The sequence below is a fragment of the Dendrobates tinctorius genome, unplaced genomic scaffold (assembly GCF_039654945.1).
Source record: "Dendrobates tinctorius isolate UK_male_01 unplaced genomic scaffold, ASM3965494v1 ptg000063l, whole genome shotgun sequence".
Lineage (NCBI taxonomy): Eukaryota > Metazoa > Chordata > Amphibia > Anura > Dendrobatidae > Dendrobates > Dendrobates tinctorius.
Genome location: NW_027361731.1, coordinates 15,279,518 through 15,300,440, shown reverse-complemented (window position 1 = coordinate 15,300,440; position 20,923 = coordinate 15,279,518). Strand labels below are relative to the sequence as shown.

At 47.0% G+C, this 20,923-nt stretch overlaps 1 protein-coding gene across 1 annotated transcript in view; it reads right to left on the bottom strand.

Moving 5' to 3' along the window:
• The window catches only part of LOC141093966 (uncharacterized), a 146,453-nt gene extending 127,981 nt beyond the window's left edge, over positions 1 to 18,472 (bottom strand). Inside the window, exons 1-7 of the mRNA XM_073579639.1 lie at positions 18,281 to 18,472; positions 7,735 to 7,870; positions 7,426 to 7,605; positions 7,228 to 7,351; positions 7,060 to 7,157; positions 6,771 to 6,861; positions 4,942 to 6,004 (exon numbers count right to left, since the gene is read on the bottom strand). Of these exons, the coding sequence (XP_073435740.1) occupies positions 4,942 to 6,004; positions 6,771 to 6,861; positions 7,060 to 7,157; positions 7,228 to 7,351; positions 7,426 to 7,605; positions 7,735 to 7,870; positions 18,281 to 18,417 (1,829 nt within the window). The 5' untranslated portion in view covers positions 18,418 to 18,472. The remainder of the gene's footprint in view (positions 1 to 4,941; positions 6,005 to 6,770; positions 6,862 to 7,059; positions 7,158 to 7,227; positions 7,352 to 7,425; positions 7,606 to 7,734; positions 7,871 to 18,280) is intronic.
• Between the last annotated feature and the right edge of the window lie 2,451 nt (positions 18,473 to 20,923).

Here is a 20,923-nt window from a genome sequence, read left to right as displayed (position 1 = left end):
TGCGGCTGAGGAACATAGGAGTCATGATAAGTTTAATAACAAGACTGTTGTGTTATATTACAATCCCATTTGTTAATTATCTGTTGTCTCCCTGTGAGTTTCTCTATTGTTATAATTAAATTGCATTATTGTTAACCCTTGCTCTGCATTCCCTACGCTACTGCATCCCGGAATCTGCTTACATTTGGCGTAGTCGGCAGGATTCAGTCCATGAACACACAGGCAGCAGACCAATCGAGGTCCAGCTTACCACTGGGGGCCATGCTCAGCAACCTCTCGAAATTCACAGGGAGCAATATATTGCTGTGGGACTGGACTGAGCGGGTTAAAGGCATGTTGAGGATGCATCCTATGACCCCCACTATGCAAGCAGAGATTGCGGTGATGGCCCTGGATGGGGAGACTGGATGTTCTGTAATGTTTCGGCCCCCTCATGAACGGAACACTCTGATCAAGGTGTTGCTAATTTTGGAAGAGATGCATGGGGATCCCACCAATGTCAGGGAATTGTGGATGCGATTGTTTCACCGGGTTCAGAGGGAGGGGGAATCAGTGACTCAATACATGAATGCGATACAAGAGGTGCACGCGTCTATTGCCAAACAAGATGTGGGGGCAATAGGAGTGGGACCTCCTGATGTGATATTGAGGGACCAATTTGTGGTGGGCCTCAGGGACACGTTGCTTAAGCAAGCTTTGCGGGAGCGCCTGCGTACCAATCCATGCATGACCTTTCTAGAGATTGGGGCAGAAGCGCATGTGAGGGAGGAGACAGCAGCCTTGGCAGGGATGATCCAGAGCAATGAGGTACCCGCCTCGCCTGCTGCTGAGCCAGAATGGGCCAGGGAGATCCTAAAGGAAATATGAGAAATACAGGAAGAATGGTCCAGCCTCAGAAGAGCCCCCTCCGCAGCCCAAGATGCATACAGAGACAGGAGTGATTCAGAGTCCCGCTTATCCATCGAACCTCGCCAGGGAGTGGGACAACCACATACAGAATGGAATCAGACTTGTTTTAGATGCGGAACTACTGGACACTACGCCCGACGATGTGTGAGATGGGGATGGTCCCTACCTCAGCAGCTGTTAAAATAATGGGCTCCATGTCTGGTGGACATCACCCGGAGCCTGAGAGTCCAAGGAGGAGAGAAAGCAGTCCCAAAAGTTTAATTTCCACAAGCCCTACCGTCTGGGCTGAAGTGAATGGGCGAGCTGTCCATTCCTTGATCGATGCTGGATCACAAGTGACTACCATGCCAGGAGCGTATTTTAGACGTCATATATATATTTTCGTGGGATATGTAAACCCACACAACTTTTGTTTCCACTTTCAGTTCCGGTTAGGAACTTGCAGCTCTCTGGTGCTCCCCTTACCCTCAGGTCAGTCAGGGAATTACACCTAGGATAAGTAGTCGCCAGAAAGGCTGCCTTGCCGTGTACTGGCTATTGGCCACTCTGCAGTGAGGGGCAGGTAATACACACATAAACCTTGGTTCTGTCACTGCCAGGGTCTCCTAAATCCCCCAGAACACTTTGCTGCCCCAGTTCATGTTTGATACTAAAGCTTATATCAGGTCAAGAACCAACCCAGAAGATAGCGTAATTTAGCACGGAGGACGTGGCAGTTCGTTCATAGAGCAAGGAAAACGAATCTAGTAAATGTTATAGATTTACTCCAGAAAATATAGGCAGTGTTTACAAAAAATACAAAAGATATTAAAAAAGGAGACAAAGTATACAATATACAAACAGTTATAAATAAGAGAGGATTAATAATAATAATATTTATATAGCACCAACATATTCCACAGCGCTTTACAATTTAAGCTATAATCCGCATATCTCCACTATAACGTCACTTTTCCAACTTAGGGTATGTGCACATGTTGCGGATTGCTGTGCGGAATTTTCTGCGCGGAATCTGCAGGTCAAAATCCACATTTTTTATGCGGATTTCTTGCGGATTTTGTTTTTACAGCTGCGGATTCCTATAATGGAATGGGTGTAAAAACGCTGCGGAATCCGCACAAAGAATTGGCATCCTGCGGAAAAAAAAAGTTGCTTTTCAGGACTGATTTTTCCACAGCATGTGCACAGCAGGTTTTTTTCCCATTGAATAACATTGTACTGTAAATCACTAGTGAATCTGCAGCGGATCCGCAGGGGCAAATCCGCTGTGGATCCGCCGCAAATCCGCAACGTTTGCACTTACCCTTAGCATACAGTTTATTATCCTGTAGAACCTGTAACACCTAGCTGACAAGTGTGTTGGTGGCTGTTTTTATCAGTAGTTTGCACCTGTGCTGCCTCTGCATCCTCCTAGTGCATTTGTCATTGGACAGGCTGTGAGAAGGCTGTATCCTTATGGTATGTGTTTTCATGTACCTGATGAGACTTGAGATCAGTCAAGTAGATCAAAATATAGTAAAGATACACCACTACAACTCTACCAATGGCAGGAACATTACTCAAACCAAAAGGTATGACAAGATTTTCATAATGCCCTTCAGGAGTGTTAAAAGCAGTCTTCCACTCCTCTCTTTAATCCTAATCAAATTATAGGTTCCCCAGAGATCCAACTTGGAGAACTGTTTTGCCCTAATAATCTGATTGAACACATCAAGAAAGAGTGGGAGGGGATATAGGTCCCGGATAGTAATCAGATTTAACTTTATCAAAGAAATTCCCTGCTGCTACAGGCGAAGAGGAAGGTCTAATATGTCACTTGGCAAGACTCTCAGAGACATTGTCTTTCATGGCCTGTCTCTCTTTCTCAGGACGTGACAGATTATATACTCTGGTCTTGGGCAAACCCCAATAAAATGACCCTTTTTGCCACAGTAAAAGCACACCTGTCTTTGGTCGAACTGCAAGAGACCTATAATGGGGAGACGTCCCCCCCTAACTGCATAGATTATTCATAGCACACGGGGAGAAATTCAGTCCTGGGAAGTACAATGGGGGTGGGGTCACGATCCCAGAGGCATCTGTATATACATATGGCAAGAGCCATGGCTTTCTTCAACGACACTGGCATTTCGTACAGCACCGATGAGTCTTTTACCCTTTCAGACAGGCCCTGACAAAACTGACTCCTAAGGCGGGAGTCATTCCACAACATGTCAGTGGCTCATCTATTGAATTCGGAACAAAGTTTCTCTGCCAGTTGGTGTCCCTGCTAGATCTTACATAAATTTAGATTCCGCAAGAGAGACCTGTTCCAGGTCATCATAAATGAGGCCAAGAGCCCCGAAAAATCCATCCACTGACTGCAGTGACAATGAGTCGGATGGGAGTGAGAAGTTCCAGGATTGAGGGTCTCCTTGAAGGAGGGAAGACAATCTCCACCTTCTGTTCCTCATTTCCAGATGACCACGGACGAAGCCTGAAATAGAGCTTCCCGGAACATGACAAATTTGACCAAACCCGCTAAAAACCTATCAGGAAGTGCCACTTTAGGTTCCAGTCTAGCTGTCTGATATGAAGAAACCTTACACTGTAGGTCTGATAGCTGCAGGTTTTTGCCTTGTGAGCTGTCTGGCAAGACTAGTGACAGGATCAATGTCCGGATCAAAAAAAAAATGTGGGGCCTGTGAAAATGTCATGCTACGACGGTCTTCAATAAGGTGGGGGGGCTCAAACTTTCAATGGAACTGGAACCCTAACCATCCCTGTAACTGGGGCTACTCTAAAAGGTAGAGAGGCCTGAGTCTATGACCTTACTATGCTCCTGTTATTGTGCTAAGCTGTCACCTCCACCAGGAGGCCTAAGACAGATATGTTAGTGTATACACACGCAAGACAAACAGGGATAACAAAAAGCAACTTACATACAAAAACACTCACCAAGGTAGAGAGGACTAAAGGGAAGGATAGGAAGGTACAAACCAAATGGGGAAAGAGATAATGGAGAATGCATACACCCAAAAACAGCAGCAACTATGAACTCAAACTACAGCCCACCAACTCCCGCAAGCAAAGAAGTAAAACTTTCACAGGTAGGGATGAGAAGGTCTGGCCAGGTTTTATATAGAGAGAAAACATGATCTGGTCAGGAACAGCTGTGAGATGGTGCTGCATGTCTCTAATCAGCTCTCTTCAGCATCAAAGGAAACAAATTCCATTTTATATGAGGAACAAAACACACAGGCTAAATGGAGGATCTGCGATTCACAGTACATAAAGATTGCCTAATCCCATATCAACCAGGAGTACATGACACACTTGTGACAGTTTGTTGAAAGCACGGTTCCACTTTACGTTCTTAACCAACTTATGTTCTTTAGCTCCATTGGACCTATGACTTTATGATGACTATGACAGTTATATTGTTATCATGCCCTTTGTTCTTGTTTAAATAAGATTTTTTTTATTAACCATTTGCAACATTTTTAAGATTTCCATAAATATACAGAAACAAAATAAAAGAAGCCCTCATCCCTTACAATCCTTCAACAACAAAAAAAAAAGGAAAGCGTCCAGAAGACTTGTGGCATATGCATTGTCCTGCTTCACTAAGCATGAGCAATCAGGGGTGAGATCGAATCCGTATGTTATTAAAAAAGTTGATCATCTTATATTTCTCATGTATAAGGAAAAGCTGTGATAATCCCTATGCAAAGCGCAGGGACTATTTCGGTCAGTAATTCTAAGATTGTGCTCCACTGACCATCCATAATATGATCTAAATCCTCCTCTCATTTTATCTTAATTAGGTATTATTGAAGGTGCGTTATATTGAATATCTGATTTTTTGGATGTATAAAGTACCAGGAACCAAGTAAATAAAAGTATTCTCAACCATTAAAAAGTGTCTTTTTTGCCTTTCAAATTTGCACGTTTTTTAGAGAAGTGGCTATCTGGTAAGCTAACGTCTTCTTAGTGTTGTTGAAAACCTTTTGTACTTTTTGCTAGTTCAAGAGTAGAAGAAAAAAAAGATGCTATCTCCCTGTGTGAGTACTTTCATGTCTAAGAAGTTGTGATTTGTGCATAAAACATTTCAAACATACTGGACATGAAAATGGTTTCACCCCTGTGTGAATTCTTTGATGTTTGACAAGATCTGAATTCTGGCTAAAACATTTCCCACATTCCGAACATGAAAACGGCCTCACCCCTGTGTGAATTCTCTGATGTGTAACAAGACCCCACTTCTGTTTAAAACATTTTCCACATTCTGAACACAAAAATGGCTTCTCTCCTGTGTGAATATTTTGATGTGTAATAAGAGATGACTTAGCTGTAAAAAGTTTCCCACATTCTGAACATGAAAAGGGCTTCTCCCCTGTGTGTATTCTCTGATGTCTAAAAAAATCGGATTTCTCGTTAAAACTTTTCCCACATTCTTCACAACAATATGGCTTTTCCCCTTTGTGAGTTTTCCTATGTTTAATAAGACTTGAATTCCGGTTAAAACATTTTTTACATTCTGAACATGAAAATGGTTTCACTCCAGTGTGAATAGTTTGATGTTTAACAAGAGATGATTTAGTGGTAAACCGTTTCCCACATTCTGAACATGAATACGGCTTTGCTCCGGTGTGACTTCTCTTATGAATGACAAGGCCCCACCTCTGCTTGAAACATTTTCCACATTCTGAACACGAATACGGCTTTGCACCCGTGTGAATTCTCTGATGTCGAATAAGATCTGATTTATCTCTGCAACACTTCCCACATTCTGGACAAGAGTATGACTTCTCCCCTTTGTGAATGCTCTTATGTTGAGCAAGATTTGATTTCCAATTAAAACATTTTCCACATTCAGAGCATGAAAATGGCTTCTTCCCTGTGCGACGTCTTCTATGACGGTTATCTTTCTTAATATTATGTGATGAATCAGAAGACAAGACCTGTTCAAAAGGATCAAGTAATAGATCTTTGCTATGAAATGCTATATTTTGAATTAAGACATGTTCTTCAATCTCCTGTTGTGTGATACCACGATCATCTACTTTACAATCTAAAGATATCCAGTGTCCCTCAGAGCTCCTGATCCAGGCATCTAACAAAAATAAAGATGAATGTATTATCCTTTATAAAAGGTGTCCACACCAATTACAAGTCATGTCGCAAAATTAACTTTTTAACTAACACAGTGATGCAAAGTAGATCACAATCTAAGGCCACGTTCACACATTTAGTATTTGGTTAGCATTTTACATTGGTACTTGTGAGCCAAAACAAGTAGTGGAACAATTAAAGAAAAATCAAATGCAGTAATAAATTGGGCCCAAAATTACTTGGGCTGGAGGACAAGTGATCTCCACCTTTTTTCCTTGAAGACGGACAATACCGTCAAAAGGTGAGAAAAGAAAGGTAACATCTTCAAATGCTTTTTTGTGTGTGTGCTCGCCTTTCTTTTTATCCCTTTAAGGACTAGGTGATTTTTTATTTTTACATTTTCGTGATTTCCTCCCCTTATTCCAACAGTAATAACTTTTTGTATTTTTCCTTCAACATAGCCATGTGAGGGCTTGTTTTTTTGCAGGATACCATCCATTTTATAATGTGATGTACCAGAAAGTGGGGAAAAAACCCTGGCTCTCCGCCCCGATGAGTGCATAGAATGAAGAGCCCCCCCCCCTTTAGGCGCACTGTAAATGCCACTGTCACAGATGGACAGCTGCATTTCACAGGCTAACCGTGGGTGGAACTAAAATCCACTTGTGGCTGTTAGAAAGTGTTGTGTCACCCAAGCTTTTCTCTATTAGTAAAAAATTAGTTACAACAGCACATAAACATCTGTGATTTTAGTAGTTACTACTCACCTGGACGGAGATCTGTAGGAATCTCCTCTTTACACCGCTCATCACCCCTCACATATGTCTCTGTAGTAGTAATATGGGTCAGATCTTCACTCTGAAACAAATATTGTAAAAGTCACAGACAGATGGAGAAGTCCCATCTATGATCAGCTCTAATCCTGCCATCTCCACCGCTCTCATTACACAAGTATAAAACATATAATACTGGTGGATAAAACAAGACTGAGCACAAGAACTTCACAGCCGTCTACACATCATAGGGGAGATCTCATGACACCTTCTCTCCATCTACCTGATGATCCTGAGGAACATTGGGATCTTCTTGGTTACAGTCCTGTGGAAGAAGAGGACGGGGACATCTCTCTGGTGTTGTCCTCTTACTGGATAGATCTGCAGGAAACACATACATTCTTTACATACAGATAATTATAGGCCGTGTGTATTTAGTCCTGTCTATTACCTGGTGATGTGAGGGGCTGGGGAACCTCCATCATAACGTCCTTATACACATCTTTGTGTCCTTCTAAATACTCCCACTCCTCCATGGAGAAATAGACGGAAACATCCTGACACCGTATAGGAACCTGACACATACAATGATACCGTCATCCCCCCGATCCCTTCATAGTGTTACTGTATAATGTCCCAGCAGTGTCACCTCTCCAGTCAGCAGCTCAATCATCTTGTAGGTGAGTTCTAGAATCTTCTGGTCATTGATGTCCTCAGGTATCAGGGGGTGAGGTGGAGGCTCTGTGATTGGGCTCAGGGGTCTTCCCCATCCCTCAGACACAGGGTCCTGACAGCGCTCACTAAAGGTTTTCTTCACTACCGTGTAATCCTGGTTATGGAGAGACACATTAATAAATCTCACTACAGACATTTCCAGAGTCCTCACCTCTCCAGTTCTGTCCATCTGTTATTCCCATAGATAAGAATGATGTAATGTGACGTCATCAGAATCTCTCACCTCTCCAGTAAGCCGGAAGAGGATCTCTAGGGTGAGGTGTAACATTCTCTCCACGATCATGTCACTGTCTCTATCCATCTTCAGTGGGTCAGAAAAATTATATAGATCAATTATTATTATCTGATATTGAAGGAACCTAAATGGGGAAAAAAAGATGATCCAGTGTAAAAAAAAAAAAATAGGGAAAAAAATACAATAACTAGATTTGTGATACTGGTATAATGCAATAATGTCGTAAAGCACATCATATGTCGAGAGGTTAGAAAGTGGTTAGAAAGTGAGTTATAAATACATTCAGATAATTGTGGAGATATTTAACTATAAAAATAACTATGTGCAGCACAAGAGTCTTCATACAGTCAATAACATATGGTAACGTTATTTTTGTATACATCTCATCCCTCTACAATAAGTTCTGGAAAGAAAAGGTCTTATAAATCCATCTGCTATATTTCGAAATGTCCAGGAAAAACCCTTTTTCCTGTAAGCCATGGGTGGATTTCATATATAACCCCTGACAAAGCTAGAGAGTGAAACCACTTGGACATTATCCTAAAACTTGTATCAACAGTGATTCTGGTAGTCTATTAAGCAAGTTATAATCTCCAAATTCTGTTAATATATGCATTTTGGGGGCTACGAATGAACTTTGTTCTTCAGTTTGCATTTAATAGTGCTGTGAAACAAACCCTGCACAGTTGTATCCCACAAGCCTGGTGTGAGTGCTCAAGTGTCTCATGTCTGGTGGGACAAAAAATAAATAAATTACTGAGCGAATTTGCATTCTGAGGACTATAAGATGTTTGGTATTAAAGGCGTTATCAGGTCTAAATTGATAAGTCTGTAGTCACTCTGTGTGACTGGACACTGATGAATCCCTCCAGTGAACGTACTGTGCATTGCGGGGATTCGCCAGTTGCTGAGTCGGGACCGGAGGGTATGTATGAGTTATATATACTCCCAGAAACTGGCCATTGGGAGTGGCCTACCTCTAGTGAGCCATGACAACTGGACGGCCGCGTCACTAGTCCGGATGTGGCCTCAGCTCCGTAGACGTGTATGGATCAAGGCCGCACCCACTGACTAGGAGTATGTGTTATGCACACATACCTTCCGTTCCCAGCTCAGAAATCGTCAAAACCCTGCAGCTCACAGTGCATGTGCTGGGGGGGGGGGGGGAATTCATAAGTTTCATAAGTCTGCAGTCACACAGATTGACTACAGACTTGTCGATTTGGACCGGACAACCCCTTTAACTGGTCCCCAAATATTTCGGAAAATAGGAGAAGCAGTATTACAAAAGCTTCCCTTCCCAGCGCGGAGATGTATACATACAAATAGATCAAACATTTCTGATGACCGTAAAGACTATTGATGTTTGTACTTTCCATAGCTCATATGTGATGCCTGTACGTATGGCACAAAACTCCTGTAGGCTTTTATTTCTTAGCGGTTAATAAAAATTCTAAACTTTTGCGTCACCATATTATTACTCTTTAATTTTTCACTGATGGGCCTGCTTGCACCTTATTTGTGTGTGAAACTAAGACAACCCCTTCGTGATCTAAAGGTTTGGCGGCGATAAAATAATAAAGCCTATACTCACCTTCCGCGAGGACACCATTCCAATAGCTCTCGTGCAGTTGTTCTGACACAAGCCTGGCACCCACTCAGCCCTGGCGCCACTGTCCCCTTCGTCGTACAGTTAATAGGCAGCTGCAGCTCTCACTTCCTGTTAAATACTTAACCGTACGAAGGTGGGGACAGTGGCGCCAGGGCTGAGTGGGCACAAGGCTCACGTGTCAGAACAATCCACAAGAGACTTTCGAAATCCAAGTGTTGACACCGCGGGAACGACGTTGGCACTGAAGGTTAGTATAAGTTTTTCTATTTTATCATGCCAAGAGTGAGGCATTAGAAGGGTTTGTTGAGGTAGTTGGTGTGACGTCTGTCTGCAAGTCTGGGCTGCAGAAAAACAGCGCCCCGAGAAACCCCGATACCCTTTACCCCTATACAGGGATCTGGATTTATAGCAGAGCCCAGGAGGCGCTGTCTGAATAGGAGCAGCAACCAGCGCAGGACGGTAGCCAGAAAAGGGGTTAAAAACAGGACCAAAAACATAGGCCAGAATCAAAGTCGAAACCAAGCGGGCAGCAACGGTACAAAAACGGCAGACAGTAGCAGAGTCAAATCCAGGCCAAGTCAAAGTCATAAACCAGGAGGGCAACCAAACTACAAAATCAGCAGGCAGAAGAGAGGTCAGGAATCCAAGCCAAGGTCAGCGTCAGAAGTCAGGAGAAAGGCAAAGGTACGAAATCGGCAGGCAATAGAATGGTCAGAAATCCAGGGAGAGGTCAGAGTAAACTATAGTAAATCAGAAAGTAGCACGCAGGGGAACCAAGAATATATCCGGCGGCTTGCACGACCAGTCCTAAGGTATTTGAGGGATCAGGTCATCCCTCACAGGTTCCCATCCTGATGATGTCATCAGGACCGCCCCCAGGACCAGGCCAGATGGTGATGCACCAGCCCCTTCATGACTGACCGAGGAGCGGAGTCTGCGTCCAGCAGATGCCTGCGCAGGAGCCTCATCTCTATTGCCGCCATCACTCGGGGGTGAACCACTGCGCCTCCCAGTGACCGAGGCAGGAACAGCAGGCCGTGAGTCAGACGGTGATAGGACAGTCCGGCGCCTCCTAGTGGCCGAGGCCGGGACAGCAGGCCCTGAGTCTGATGGCGACGTGACAGTTGGCTGCCTTTTGAGAAATGATGCTGATGCGGAAAACTAGTGTTTTTCTGCGCTGCTGGTGACGTTCTACAGAAAGGACCCAGGACACACATGATGAAAGGTTTTTTTGTTTTAATATCTACACGTTTCTAAGTTATCCAATTTCTCCTGAGGAAGAAGTATCCTGGTTGTAGCCTGAGGAAGATGATGGATAACTTTAAAACGCATAGATATTAAAACAGCAACATCTTTCATCCTGTGTGCCCTGGGTCCGTTCTGTCGAACTTCACCAGCAGCGCACAAAAACCACTCATTTTCCACAACAGCATGTCTCTTGGTCTTGTGACCTTTGGACTTGCAGTAGATAGTATTGATGCCTTGAGATAGCTGTGTATCCACAACCTCATCAGGTGAGCAAGTTCTCTGTACTAAAACATTTGCACCACAGGATAAAACCCTATTGTGCTATTTTTTGCTCCCTAGCTCCTTGGTACATTTCAAAAAACAATGGCTTGCATCCAGCCTAGCTGGAAGATACCCAGTCACCATTATTTCCCTAAGAAAGGGGTGCCCACTCTGTGTTCATGTTTAAAAGCTCAAAAAGGTTTCAATACAGTCCTAGAAGACCTCAGAGTGTTACACACGTCTTTTTCGGACAATTAGAGGTTAACAGTATTGAGCAGGGCTGTGGAGTCGGTAAGCCAAACTTCCCACTCCAATTGCTCAATTCCCCTGACTCCGTCTCCCTCATAAATGGTTCATGTTTAAGTGATAAATTTACTGTAGTAAAATGGTAACAGGAGGCTTTCCGTCACCACTATGATACAATAATCAAGCAGTTCTGAGATGAGTGCAAGGACTGTAGGCATTCCTTCCAAGTGTCCTTTTCCTCTGCTCTGCAGAGGATGAGCTTCACTACTGAGCATGTACATAAACTGTGTTCCAAATTATTATGCAAAAAGAGTTTAGGAGTGATAAGGTTAGAATTTTTTTGTTGTCATTTAAACTCATTGATGGTGATGTGTGTCAGGGCTCTTTATATCACTGAAAGCAATTGCAGATACCTGTGCACATTAGTTTGGCAGGTGTGTCCAAATAAAGGCAAGACTACTTAAGAAGGCTGTTCCACATTATTAAGCAGCCTACATTTTTTGCCAAAATGGGAAAGAAAAAGGATGTGTCGGCTGCTGAGAAGCAACAAATTGTGGAGTATTTAGGTCAAGGCATGACTACAATCAACATTGCCAAGACACTTCATCGTGATCATCGCACAATCAAGAAGTATGTAGCTGATTCCCAGCACACACGTGTGCATGCTGAAAAGGAAAAATTAAGGACTCTTTCCAACAGGCAATTGCGTCAGGTTAAAAGAGCAGTTGCAAAAATGCCTTGTCATAGCAGCAGACAAGTTTTTGAAGCTGCTGGTGCCTCCAACGTCCCCCGAACAACAAGATGCAGGGTCCTTCAGAGGTTTGCAGCTGTGCGTAAGCCATCCTGTCGACCACCTCTATCCACTGCACAAGCAGAAACGGCTCCAGTGGGCCAAACGATACATGAAGACTGACTTCCAAACTGTTTTGTTCACCGATGAGTGCCGTGCAACGCTCGATGGTCCAGATGGATGGAGTGGAGGATGGCTGGTTGATGGACACCCCATGAAAACACGGCTAAGGCGCCAACAAGGAGGAGGTGGAGTAATGTTTTGGGCTGGAATCATGGGGAGAAAGATTGTCGGCCCCTTTAGGATCCCTGAAGGGGTAAATCTATGTGGAGTTTCTTAAACAGCACTTCCTGCCATGGTTCAAGAGGAAGAACTGTACTTTCCGCAGCAAGATCATTTTCATGCATGATAATGCACCGTCTCATGCTGCAAATAACACATCTGCATCTCTGGCTGCTATGGGCATAAAAGAGGACAAACTTATGGTGTGGCCACCATCTTCCCCTGACCTCAACCCCATTGAGAACCTCGAGCATCATCAAAAGGAGTGTCTATGATTGGCGGGAGGCAGTTCACATCTAAGCAACAGCTCTGGGAGGGTATTCTGTCCACATGCAAAACAATTGAAGCACAAACCATCCAAAAACTGACAAATTCAATGGACGAGAGCATTCAGTAGCTTCTTTCGAACAAGGGGTCCTATGTGAAAATGTAACATCACCTAGAATAAAGTTTTGACTTGAAAACTGTTTGATTTCATTTTGTAATAAGCTGATAATGCTTATAATTTCACAAATGGCCCTATCTATTACCATTGTGGATGTGATGTAGATTGTGCTGCTTTCACAAATACAGGATCACTGCTGTGTTCTTTCCAATGCTGGAATGATGATAAAGATGAGTGCTGGTGCAGTTTACTGACAGCCAATGAATAGGCAGAGGGTGGTGCTAGTCACTAGAGCTTGGTGGAGCTTCACACATACGCTGCACCAAATCTGCTGCTGTTTGAAGACATCAGTGACACAGAGCTGTCTCATTCACACAGCAGAGGCTTTGTCACAGAACAGATTACATCAGTGACTGCCATCCCGTGTGCAGATTAGAAGCTGCAGACCCCCATCACTGGCCATCACACAGTCTGTTCTCACTGCTGCCAGCAGCCGAGCCCCATCACTGCCAGCAGCCTGGGACACTGAGGAAAGGAATCACTGATAATGAGTGACTTATGTATTGTAATCATGGAGTGGCCCAGAATACAGGACGATTTTCCCTCCTCACTAGAGTTTCACTTTCCATAGAACACTGTTCAGTGTGTGTCTGGGGGAGGAGCAGCTAGATGGTTCTGCTCTCTGCATTGAGGCTGCTAGAGCGGGAGGATTTGTTACTGTGTGAGGAGGGCTTTTTCATGTGGACGGGGAGGGCCTGATGCTATGGAGGGTGGGGTTGTTGCTATAGAGGGCAGGTTTTTAGTAGAGTAGGAGGAAACGACCAGATCTCATTTCACTGCCAGAACACCCCCCCCCTTGGACGTTCTGATCAGAAGCAAGAGAGTGATATCTAGAAAACCCTGCAAACTGGTGACAGAAGGTAAATTACTTATCGTCACCATTCTGCAGCCCAGATATGCACTGAGATTATGTGAAAAGCCCAGACAACCCCTTTAAGAGGGAAGATGTGCCTATGGGATGGAGGATGTGTGATGGGTATATGGGCACAGGAGGGGGGATTAATTTCTGTCATGTGCTCTCTGCTCCTTTCTGGGGGCAGACAATGGCTGGGAGCTTATGTTTCCAGGGTTGCTAGATTTCTCCCACATGGTCAGTGTCTGCTAAAGTGTTGTCGAATGGGAAAACTGTTGCTCATAGCAACCAATCACAGCTCAGCTTCTTTTAAACAGCTCTGGTGAAATGAAAGATGCTTCGTGATTGGTTGGTGATACACACATTCAGTTTTATATACAGTCATATGTTAAAGTTTGGGCACCCCTATTAATGTTAACCTTCTTTATAACAATTTTGGTTTTTGCAACAGCTATTTCAGTCTCATATATCTAATAACTGATGGACTCACTTATATTTCTGGACTCAAATGAGGTTTATTGTACTAAAAGAAAATATGCAATCTGCATTTAAACAAAATTTGACCGGTGCAAAAGTATGGGCACCTCAACATAAACATGACATTAATATTTCGTAGATCCTTCTTTTGCAAAAATAACAGCCTCTAGTCGCTTCCTGTAGCTATTAATGAGTTCCTGGATGAAGGTATTTGTGACCATTCCTGTTTACAAAACAATTCCAGTTCAGTTTGATGGTCGCCGAGCATGGACAGCCCGCTTCAAATCATCCCACAGTTGTTCAATGATATTCAGGTCTGGGGACTGGGATGGCCATTCCAGAACATTGTAATTGTTCCTCTGCATGAATGCCTGAGTAGATTTGGAGCGGTGTGTTGGATCATTGTCTTGCTGAAATATCCATCCCCTGCGTAACTTCAACTTCGTCACTGATTCTTGCACATTATTGTCAAGAATCTGCTGATACTGAGTTGAATCCATGTGACCCTCAACTTTAACAAGATTCCCGGTGCCGGCATTGGCCACACAGCCCCAAAGCATGATGGAACCTCCACCAAATTTTACTGTGGGTAGCAAGTGTTTTTCTTGGAATACTGTGTTTTTTAGCCTCCATGCATAATGCCTTTTTGTATGACCAAACAACTCAATCTTTGTTTCATCAGTCCACAGGACCTTCTTCCAAAATGTAACTGGCTTGTCCAAATGTGCTTTTGCATACCTCAGGCGACTCTGTTTGTGGCGTGCTTGCAGAAACGGCTTCTTTCGCATCACTCTCCCATACAGCTTCTCCTTGTGCAAAGTGCGCTGTATTGTTGACCGATGCACAGTGACACCATCTGCAGCAAGATGATGCTGCTGGTCTTTGGAGGTGGTCTGTGGATTGTCCTTGACTGTTCTCACCATTCTTCTTCTCTGCCTTTCTGATATTTTTCTTGGCCTGCCACTTCTGGGCTTAACAAGAACTGTACCTGTGTTCTTCCATTTCCTTACTATGTTCCTCACAGTGGAAACTGACAGGTTAAATCTCTGAGACAACTTTTTGTATCCTTCCCCTGAAAAGCTATGTTGAATAATCTTTGTTTTCAGATCATTTGAGAGTTGTTTTGAGGAGCCCATGATGCCACTCTTCATAGGAGAATCAAATAGAACTACTTGCAAGTGGCCACCTTAAATACCTTTTCTCATGATTTGATACACCTGGCTATGAAGTTCAAAGCTCAATGAGGTTACAAAACCAATTTAGTGCTTCAGAAAGTCAGTAAAAAGTAGTTAGGAGTGTTCAAATCAAGAAAATGATAAGGGTGCCCATACTTTTGCACCGGTCAAATTTTGTTTAAATGCAGATTGCACATTTTCTGTTAGTACAATAAACCTCATTTTAATCCAGAAATATAACTGAGTCCATCAGTTATTAGATATATGAAACTGAAATACCTGTTGCAAAAACCAAAATTGTTATAAAGAAAAAAGGTTAACATTAATAGGGGTGCCCAAACTTTAACATATGACTGTATAGAGATATTTTAGTGTACATGAAAGAATGGATGGGGCCATGTATCATGCAAATCTCCTTCCACCAACAAGGGCATTGAAGATGAAACGTGGATGGGTCTTTCAGCATGATAATGATCCAAATCACACCGCCAGGGCAGCGAAGGAGTGGTTTCATAAGAACTACATGAAGGTCCTGGAGTGACCTAGCCAGTCTCCAGATCTCAACCCCATAGAAAACCTTTGGAGGGATTTGAAAGTCCGTGTTGCCCAGCGACAGGCCCAAAACATCACTGCTCTAGAGGAGATCTGCATGGAGGAAAGGGCCAACATTGTGTGTCAACCTTGAAGACTTACAGAAAACGCTTGACCTCTGTCATTGCCAACAAAGGATATATAACAAAATATTGAGATGAACTTTTGTTAATGACCAAATACTTATTTTCCACCATAATTTGCAAAATAAATCTTGCCAAGTCAGACAAGGCGATTTTCTGGATTTGTTTTCTCATTTTGACTCTCATAGTTGTGGTCTACCTATGATGTCAATTACAGGCCTCTCTCATCTTTTCAAGTGGGAGAACTTGCACAATTGGTGGCTGACTAAATACCTTTTACCCCACTGTACCTCCACCCGCAGAGCCGCACTCCACATAGAGAATAATGGGGCCTCCAGCACCGACCTCCACCCGCAGAGCCGCACTCCACATAGAGAATAATGGAGCCTCCAGCACCGACCTCCACCCGCAGAGCCGCACTCCACATAGAGAATAATGGAGCCTCCAGCACCTACCTCCACCCGCAGAGAATAATGGAGCCTCCAGCACTTACCTCCACCCACACTCCACATAGAGAATAATGGAGCCTCCAGCACCGACCTCCACCCGCAGAGAATAATGGAGCCTCCAGCACTTACCTCCACCCACACTCCACATAGAGAATAATGGAGCCTCCAGCACCGACCTCCACCCGCAGAGCCGCACATAGAGAATAATGGAGCCTCCGGCACCGACCTCCACCCGCAGAGCCGCACTCCACATAGAGAATAATGGAGCCTCCAGCACCGACCTCCACCCGCAGAGCCGCACTCCACATAGAGAACAATGGAGCCTCCAGCACCGACCTCCACTCGCAGAGCCACACTCCACATAGAGAATAATGGAGCCTCCAGCACCGACCTCCACCCGCAGAGCCGCACTCCACATAGAGAATAATGGAGCCTCCAGCACCGACCTCCACCCGCACTCCACATAGAGAATAATGGAGCCTCCAGCACCTACCTCCACCCGCAGAGAATAATGGAGCCTCCAGCACTTACCTCTACCCACACTCCACATAGAGAATAATGGAGCCTCCAGCACCGACCTCCACCCACAGAGAATAATGGAGCCTCCAGCACTTACCTCCACCCACACTCCACATAGAGAATAATGGAGCCTCCAGCACCGACCTCCACCCGCAGAGCCACACATAGAGAATAATGGAGCCTCCGGCACCGACCTCCACCCGCAGAGCCGCACTCCACATAGAGAATAATGGAGCCTCCAGCACCGACCTCCACCCGCAGAGCCGCACTCCACATAGAGAATAATGGAGCCTCCAGCACCGACCTCCACCCGCAGAGCCGCACTCCACATAGAGAATAATGGAGCCTCCAGCACCGACCTCCACCCGCAGAGCCACACTCCACATAGAGAATAATGGAGCCTCCAGCACCGACCTCCACCCGCAGAGCCGCACTCCACATAAAGAATAATGGAGCCTCCGGCACCGACCTCCACCCGCAGAGAATAATGGAGCCTCCAGCACTTACCTCCACCCACACTCCACATAGAGAATAATGGAGCCTCCAGCACCTACCTCCACCCGCAGAGAATAATGGAGCCTCCAGCACCGACCTCCACCCGCAGAGCCGCACTCCACATAGAGAATAATGGAGCCTCCAGCACCGACCTCCACCCGCAGAGCCGCACTCCACATAGAGAATAATGGAGCCTCCAGCACCGACCTCCACCCGCAGAGCCGCACTCCACATAGAGAATAATGGAGCCTCCAGCACCGACCTCCACCCGCAGAGCCGCACTCCACATAGAGAATAATGGAGCCTCCGGCACCGACCTCCACCCGCAGAGCCGCACTCCACATAGAGAATAATGGAGCCTCCGGTACCGACCTCCACCCGCACTCCACATAGAGAATAATGGAGCCTCCAGCACCTACCTCCACCCGCAGAGAATGGAGCCTCCAGCACTTACCTCCACCCACACTCCACATAGAGAATAATGGAGCCTCCAGCACCGACCTCCACCCGCAGAGCCGCACATAGAGAATAATGGAGCCTCCGGCACCGACCTCCACCCGCAGAGCCGCACTCCACATAGAGAATAATGGAGCCTCCAGCACCGACCTCCACCCGCACTCCACATAGAGAATAATGGAGCCTCCAGCACCTACCTCCACCCGCAGAGAATGGAGCCTCCAGCACTTACCTCCACCCACACTCCACATAGAGAATAATGGAGGCTCCAGCACCGACCTCCACCCGCAGAGCCGCACTCCACATAGAGAATAATGGAGGCTCCAGCACCGACCTCCACCCGCAGAGCCGCACTCCACAGAGAATAATGGAGCCTCCGGCACCGACCTCCACCCGCAGAGCCGCACTCCACATAGAGAATAATGGAGCCTCCAGCACCGACCTCCACCCGCAGAGCCGCAGTCCACAGAGGGAATAATGGAGCCTCCAGCACCGACCTCCACCCGCAGAGCCGCACTCCACATAGAGAATAATGGAGCCTCCAGCACTGACCTCCACCCGCAGAGCCACACTCCACATAGAGAATAATGGAGCCTCCAGCACTGACCTCCACCCGCAGAGCCGCACTCCACATAGAGAATAATGGAGCCTCCAGCACCGACCTCCACCCGCAGAGCCGCACTCCACATAGAGAATAATGGAGCCTCCAGCACCGACCTCCACCCGCACTCCACATAGAGAATAATGGAGCCTCCAGCACCTACCTCCACCCGCAGAGAATGGAGCCTCCAGCACTTACCTCCACCCACACTCCACATAGAGAATAATGGAGCCTCCAGCACCGACCTCCACCCGCAGAGCCGCACATAGAGAATAATGGAGCCTCCGGCACCGACCTCCACCCGCAGAGCCGCACTCCACATAGAGAATAATGGAGCCTCCGGCACCGACCTCCACCCGCAGAGCCACACTCCACATAGAGAATAATGGGGCCTCCAGCACCGACCTCCACCCGCAGAGCCGCACTCCACATAGAGAATAATGGAGCCTCCGGCACCGACCTCCACCCGCAGAGCCGCACTCCACATAGAGAATAATGGAGCCTCCAGCACCGACCTCCACCCGCAGAGCCGCACTCCACATAGAGAATAATGGAGCCTCCAGCACCGACCTCCACCCGCAGAGCCACACTCCACATAGAGAATAATGGGGCCTCCAGCACCGACCTCCACCCGCAGAGCCGCACTCCACATAGAGAATAATGGAGCCTCCGGCACCGACCTCCACCCGCAGAGCCGCACTCCACATAGAGAATAATGGAGCCTCCAGCACCGACCTCCACCCGCAGAGCCGCAGTCCACAGAGGGAATAATGGAGCCTCCAGCACTGACCTCCACCCGCAGAGCCGCACTCCACATAGAGAATAATGGAGCCTCCAGCACTGACCTCCAGCCGCAGAGCCACACTCCACATAGAGAATAATGGAGCCTCCAGCACTGACCTCCACCCGCAGAGCCGCACTCCACATAGAGAATAATGGAGCCTCCAGCACCGACCTCCACCCGCAGAGCCGCACTCCACATAGAGAATAATGGAGCCTCCAGCACCGACCTCCACCCGCACTCCACATAGAGAATAATGGAGCCTCCAGCACCTACCTCCACCCGCAGAGAATGGAGCCTCCAGCACTTACCACCACCCACACTCCACATAGAGAATAATGGAGCCTCCAGCACCGACCTCCACCCGCAGAGCCGCACATAGAGAATAATGGAGCCTCCGGCACCGACCTCCACCCGCAGAGCCGCACTCCACATAGAGAATAATGGAGCCTCCGGCACCGACCTCCACCCGCAGAGCCACACTCCACATAGAGAATAATGGGGCCTCCAGCACCGACCTCCACCCGCAGAGCCGCACTCCACATAGAGAATAATGGAGCCTCCGGCACCGACCTCCACCCGCAGAGCCGCACTCCACATAGAGAATAATGGAGCCTCCAGCACCGACCTCCACCCGCAGAGCCGCACTCCACATAGAGAATAATGGAGCCTCCAGCACCGACCTCCACCCGCAGAGCCACACTCCACATAGAGAATAATGGGGCCTCCAGCACCGACCTCCACCCGCAGAGCCGCACTCCACATAGAGAATAATGGAGCCTCCGGCACCGACCTCCACCCGCAGAGCCGCACTCCACATAGAGAATAATGGAGCCTCCAGCACCGACCTCCACCCGCAGAGCCGCACTCCACAGAGGGAATAATGGAGCCTCCGGCACCGACCTCCACCCGCAGAGCCGCACTCCACATAGAGAATAATGGAGCCTCCGGCACCGACCTCCACCCGCAGAGCCACACTCCACAGAGGGAATAATGGAGCCTCCAGCACCGACCTCCACCCGCAGAGCCGCACTCCACATAGAGAATAATGGAGCCTCCAGCACTGACCTCTACCCGCAGAGCCACACTCCACATAGAGAATAATGGAGCCTCCAGCACCGACCTCCACCCGCAGAGCCACACTCCACATAGAGAATAATGGAGCCTCCAGCACCGACCTCCACCCGCACTCCACATAGAGAATAATGGAGCCTCCAGCACCTACCTCCACCCGCAGAGAATGGAGCCTCCAGCACTTACCTCCACCCACACTCCACATAGAGAATAATGGAGGCTCCAGCATCGACCTCCACCCGCAGAGCCGCACTCCACATAGAGAATAATGGAGGCTCCAGCACCGACCTCCACCCGCAGAGCCGCACTCCACAGAGAATAATGGAGCCTCCGGCACCGACCTCCACCCGCAGAGCCGCACTCCACATAGAGAATAATGGAGCCTCCAGCACCGACCTCCACCCGCAGAGCCGCAGTCCACAGAGGGAATAATGGAGCCTCCAGCACCGACCTCCACCCGCAGAGCCGCACTCCACATAGAGAATAATGGAGCCTCCAGCACTGACCTCCACCCGCAGAGCCACACTCCACATAGAGAATAATGGAGCCTCCAGCACTGACCTCCACCCGCAGAGCCGCACTCCACATAGAGAATAATGGAGCCTCCAGCACCGACCTCCACCCGCAGAGCCGCACTCCACATAGAGAATAATGGAGCCTCCAGCACCGACCTCCACCCGCACTCCACATAGAGAATAATGGAGCCTCCAGCACCTACCTCCACCCGCAGAGAATGGAG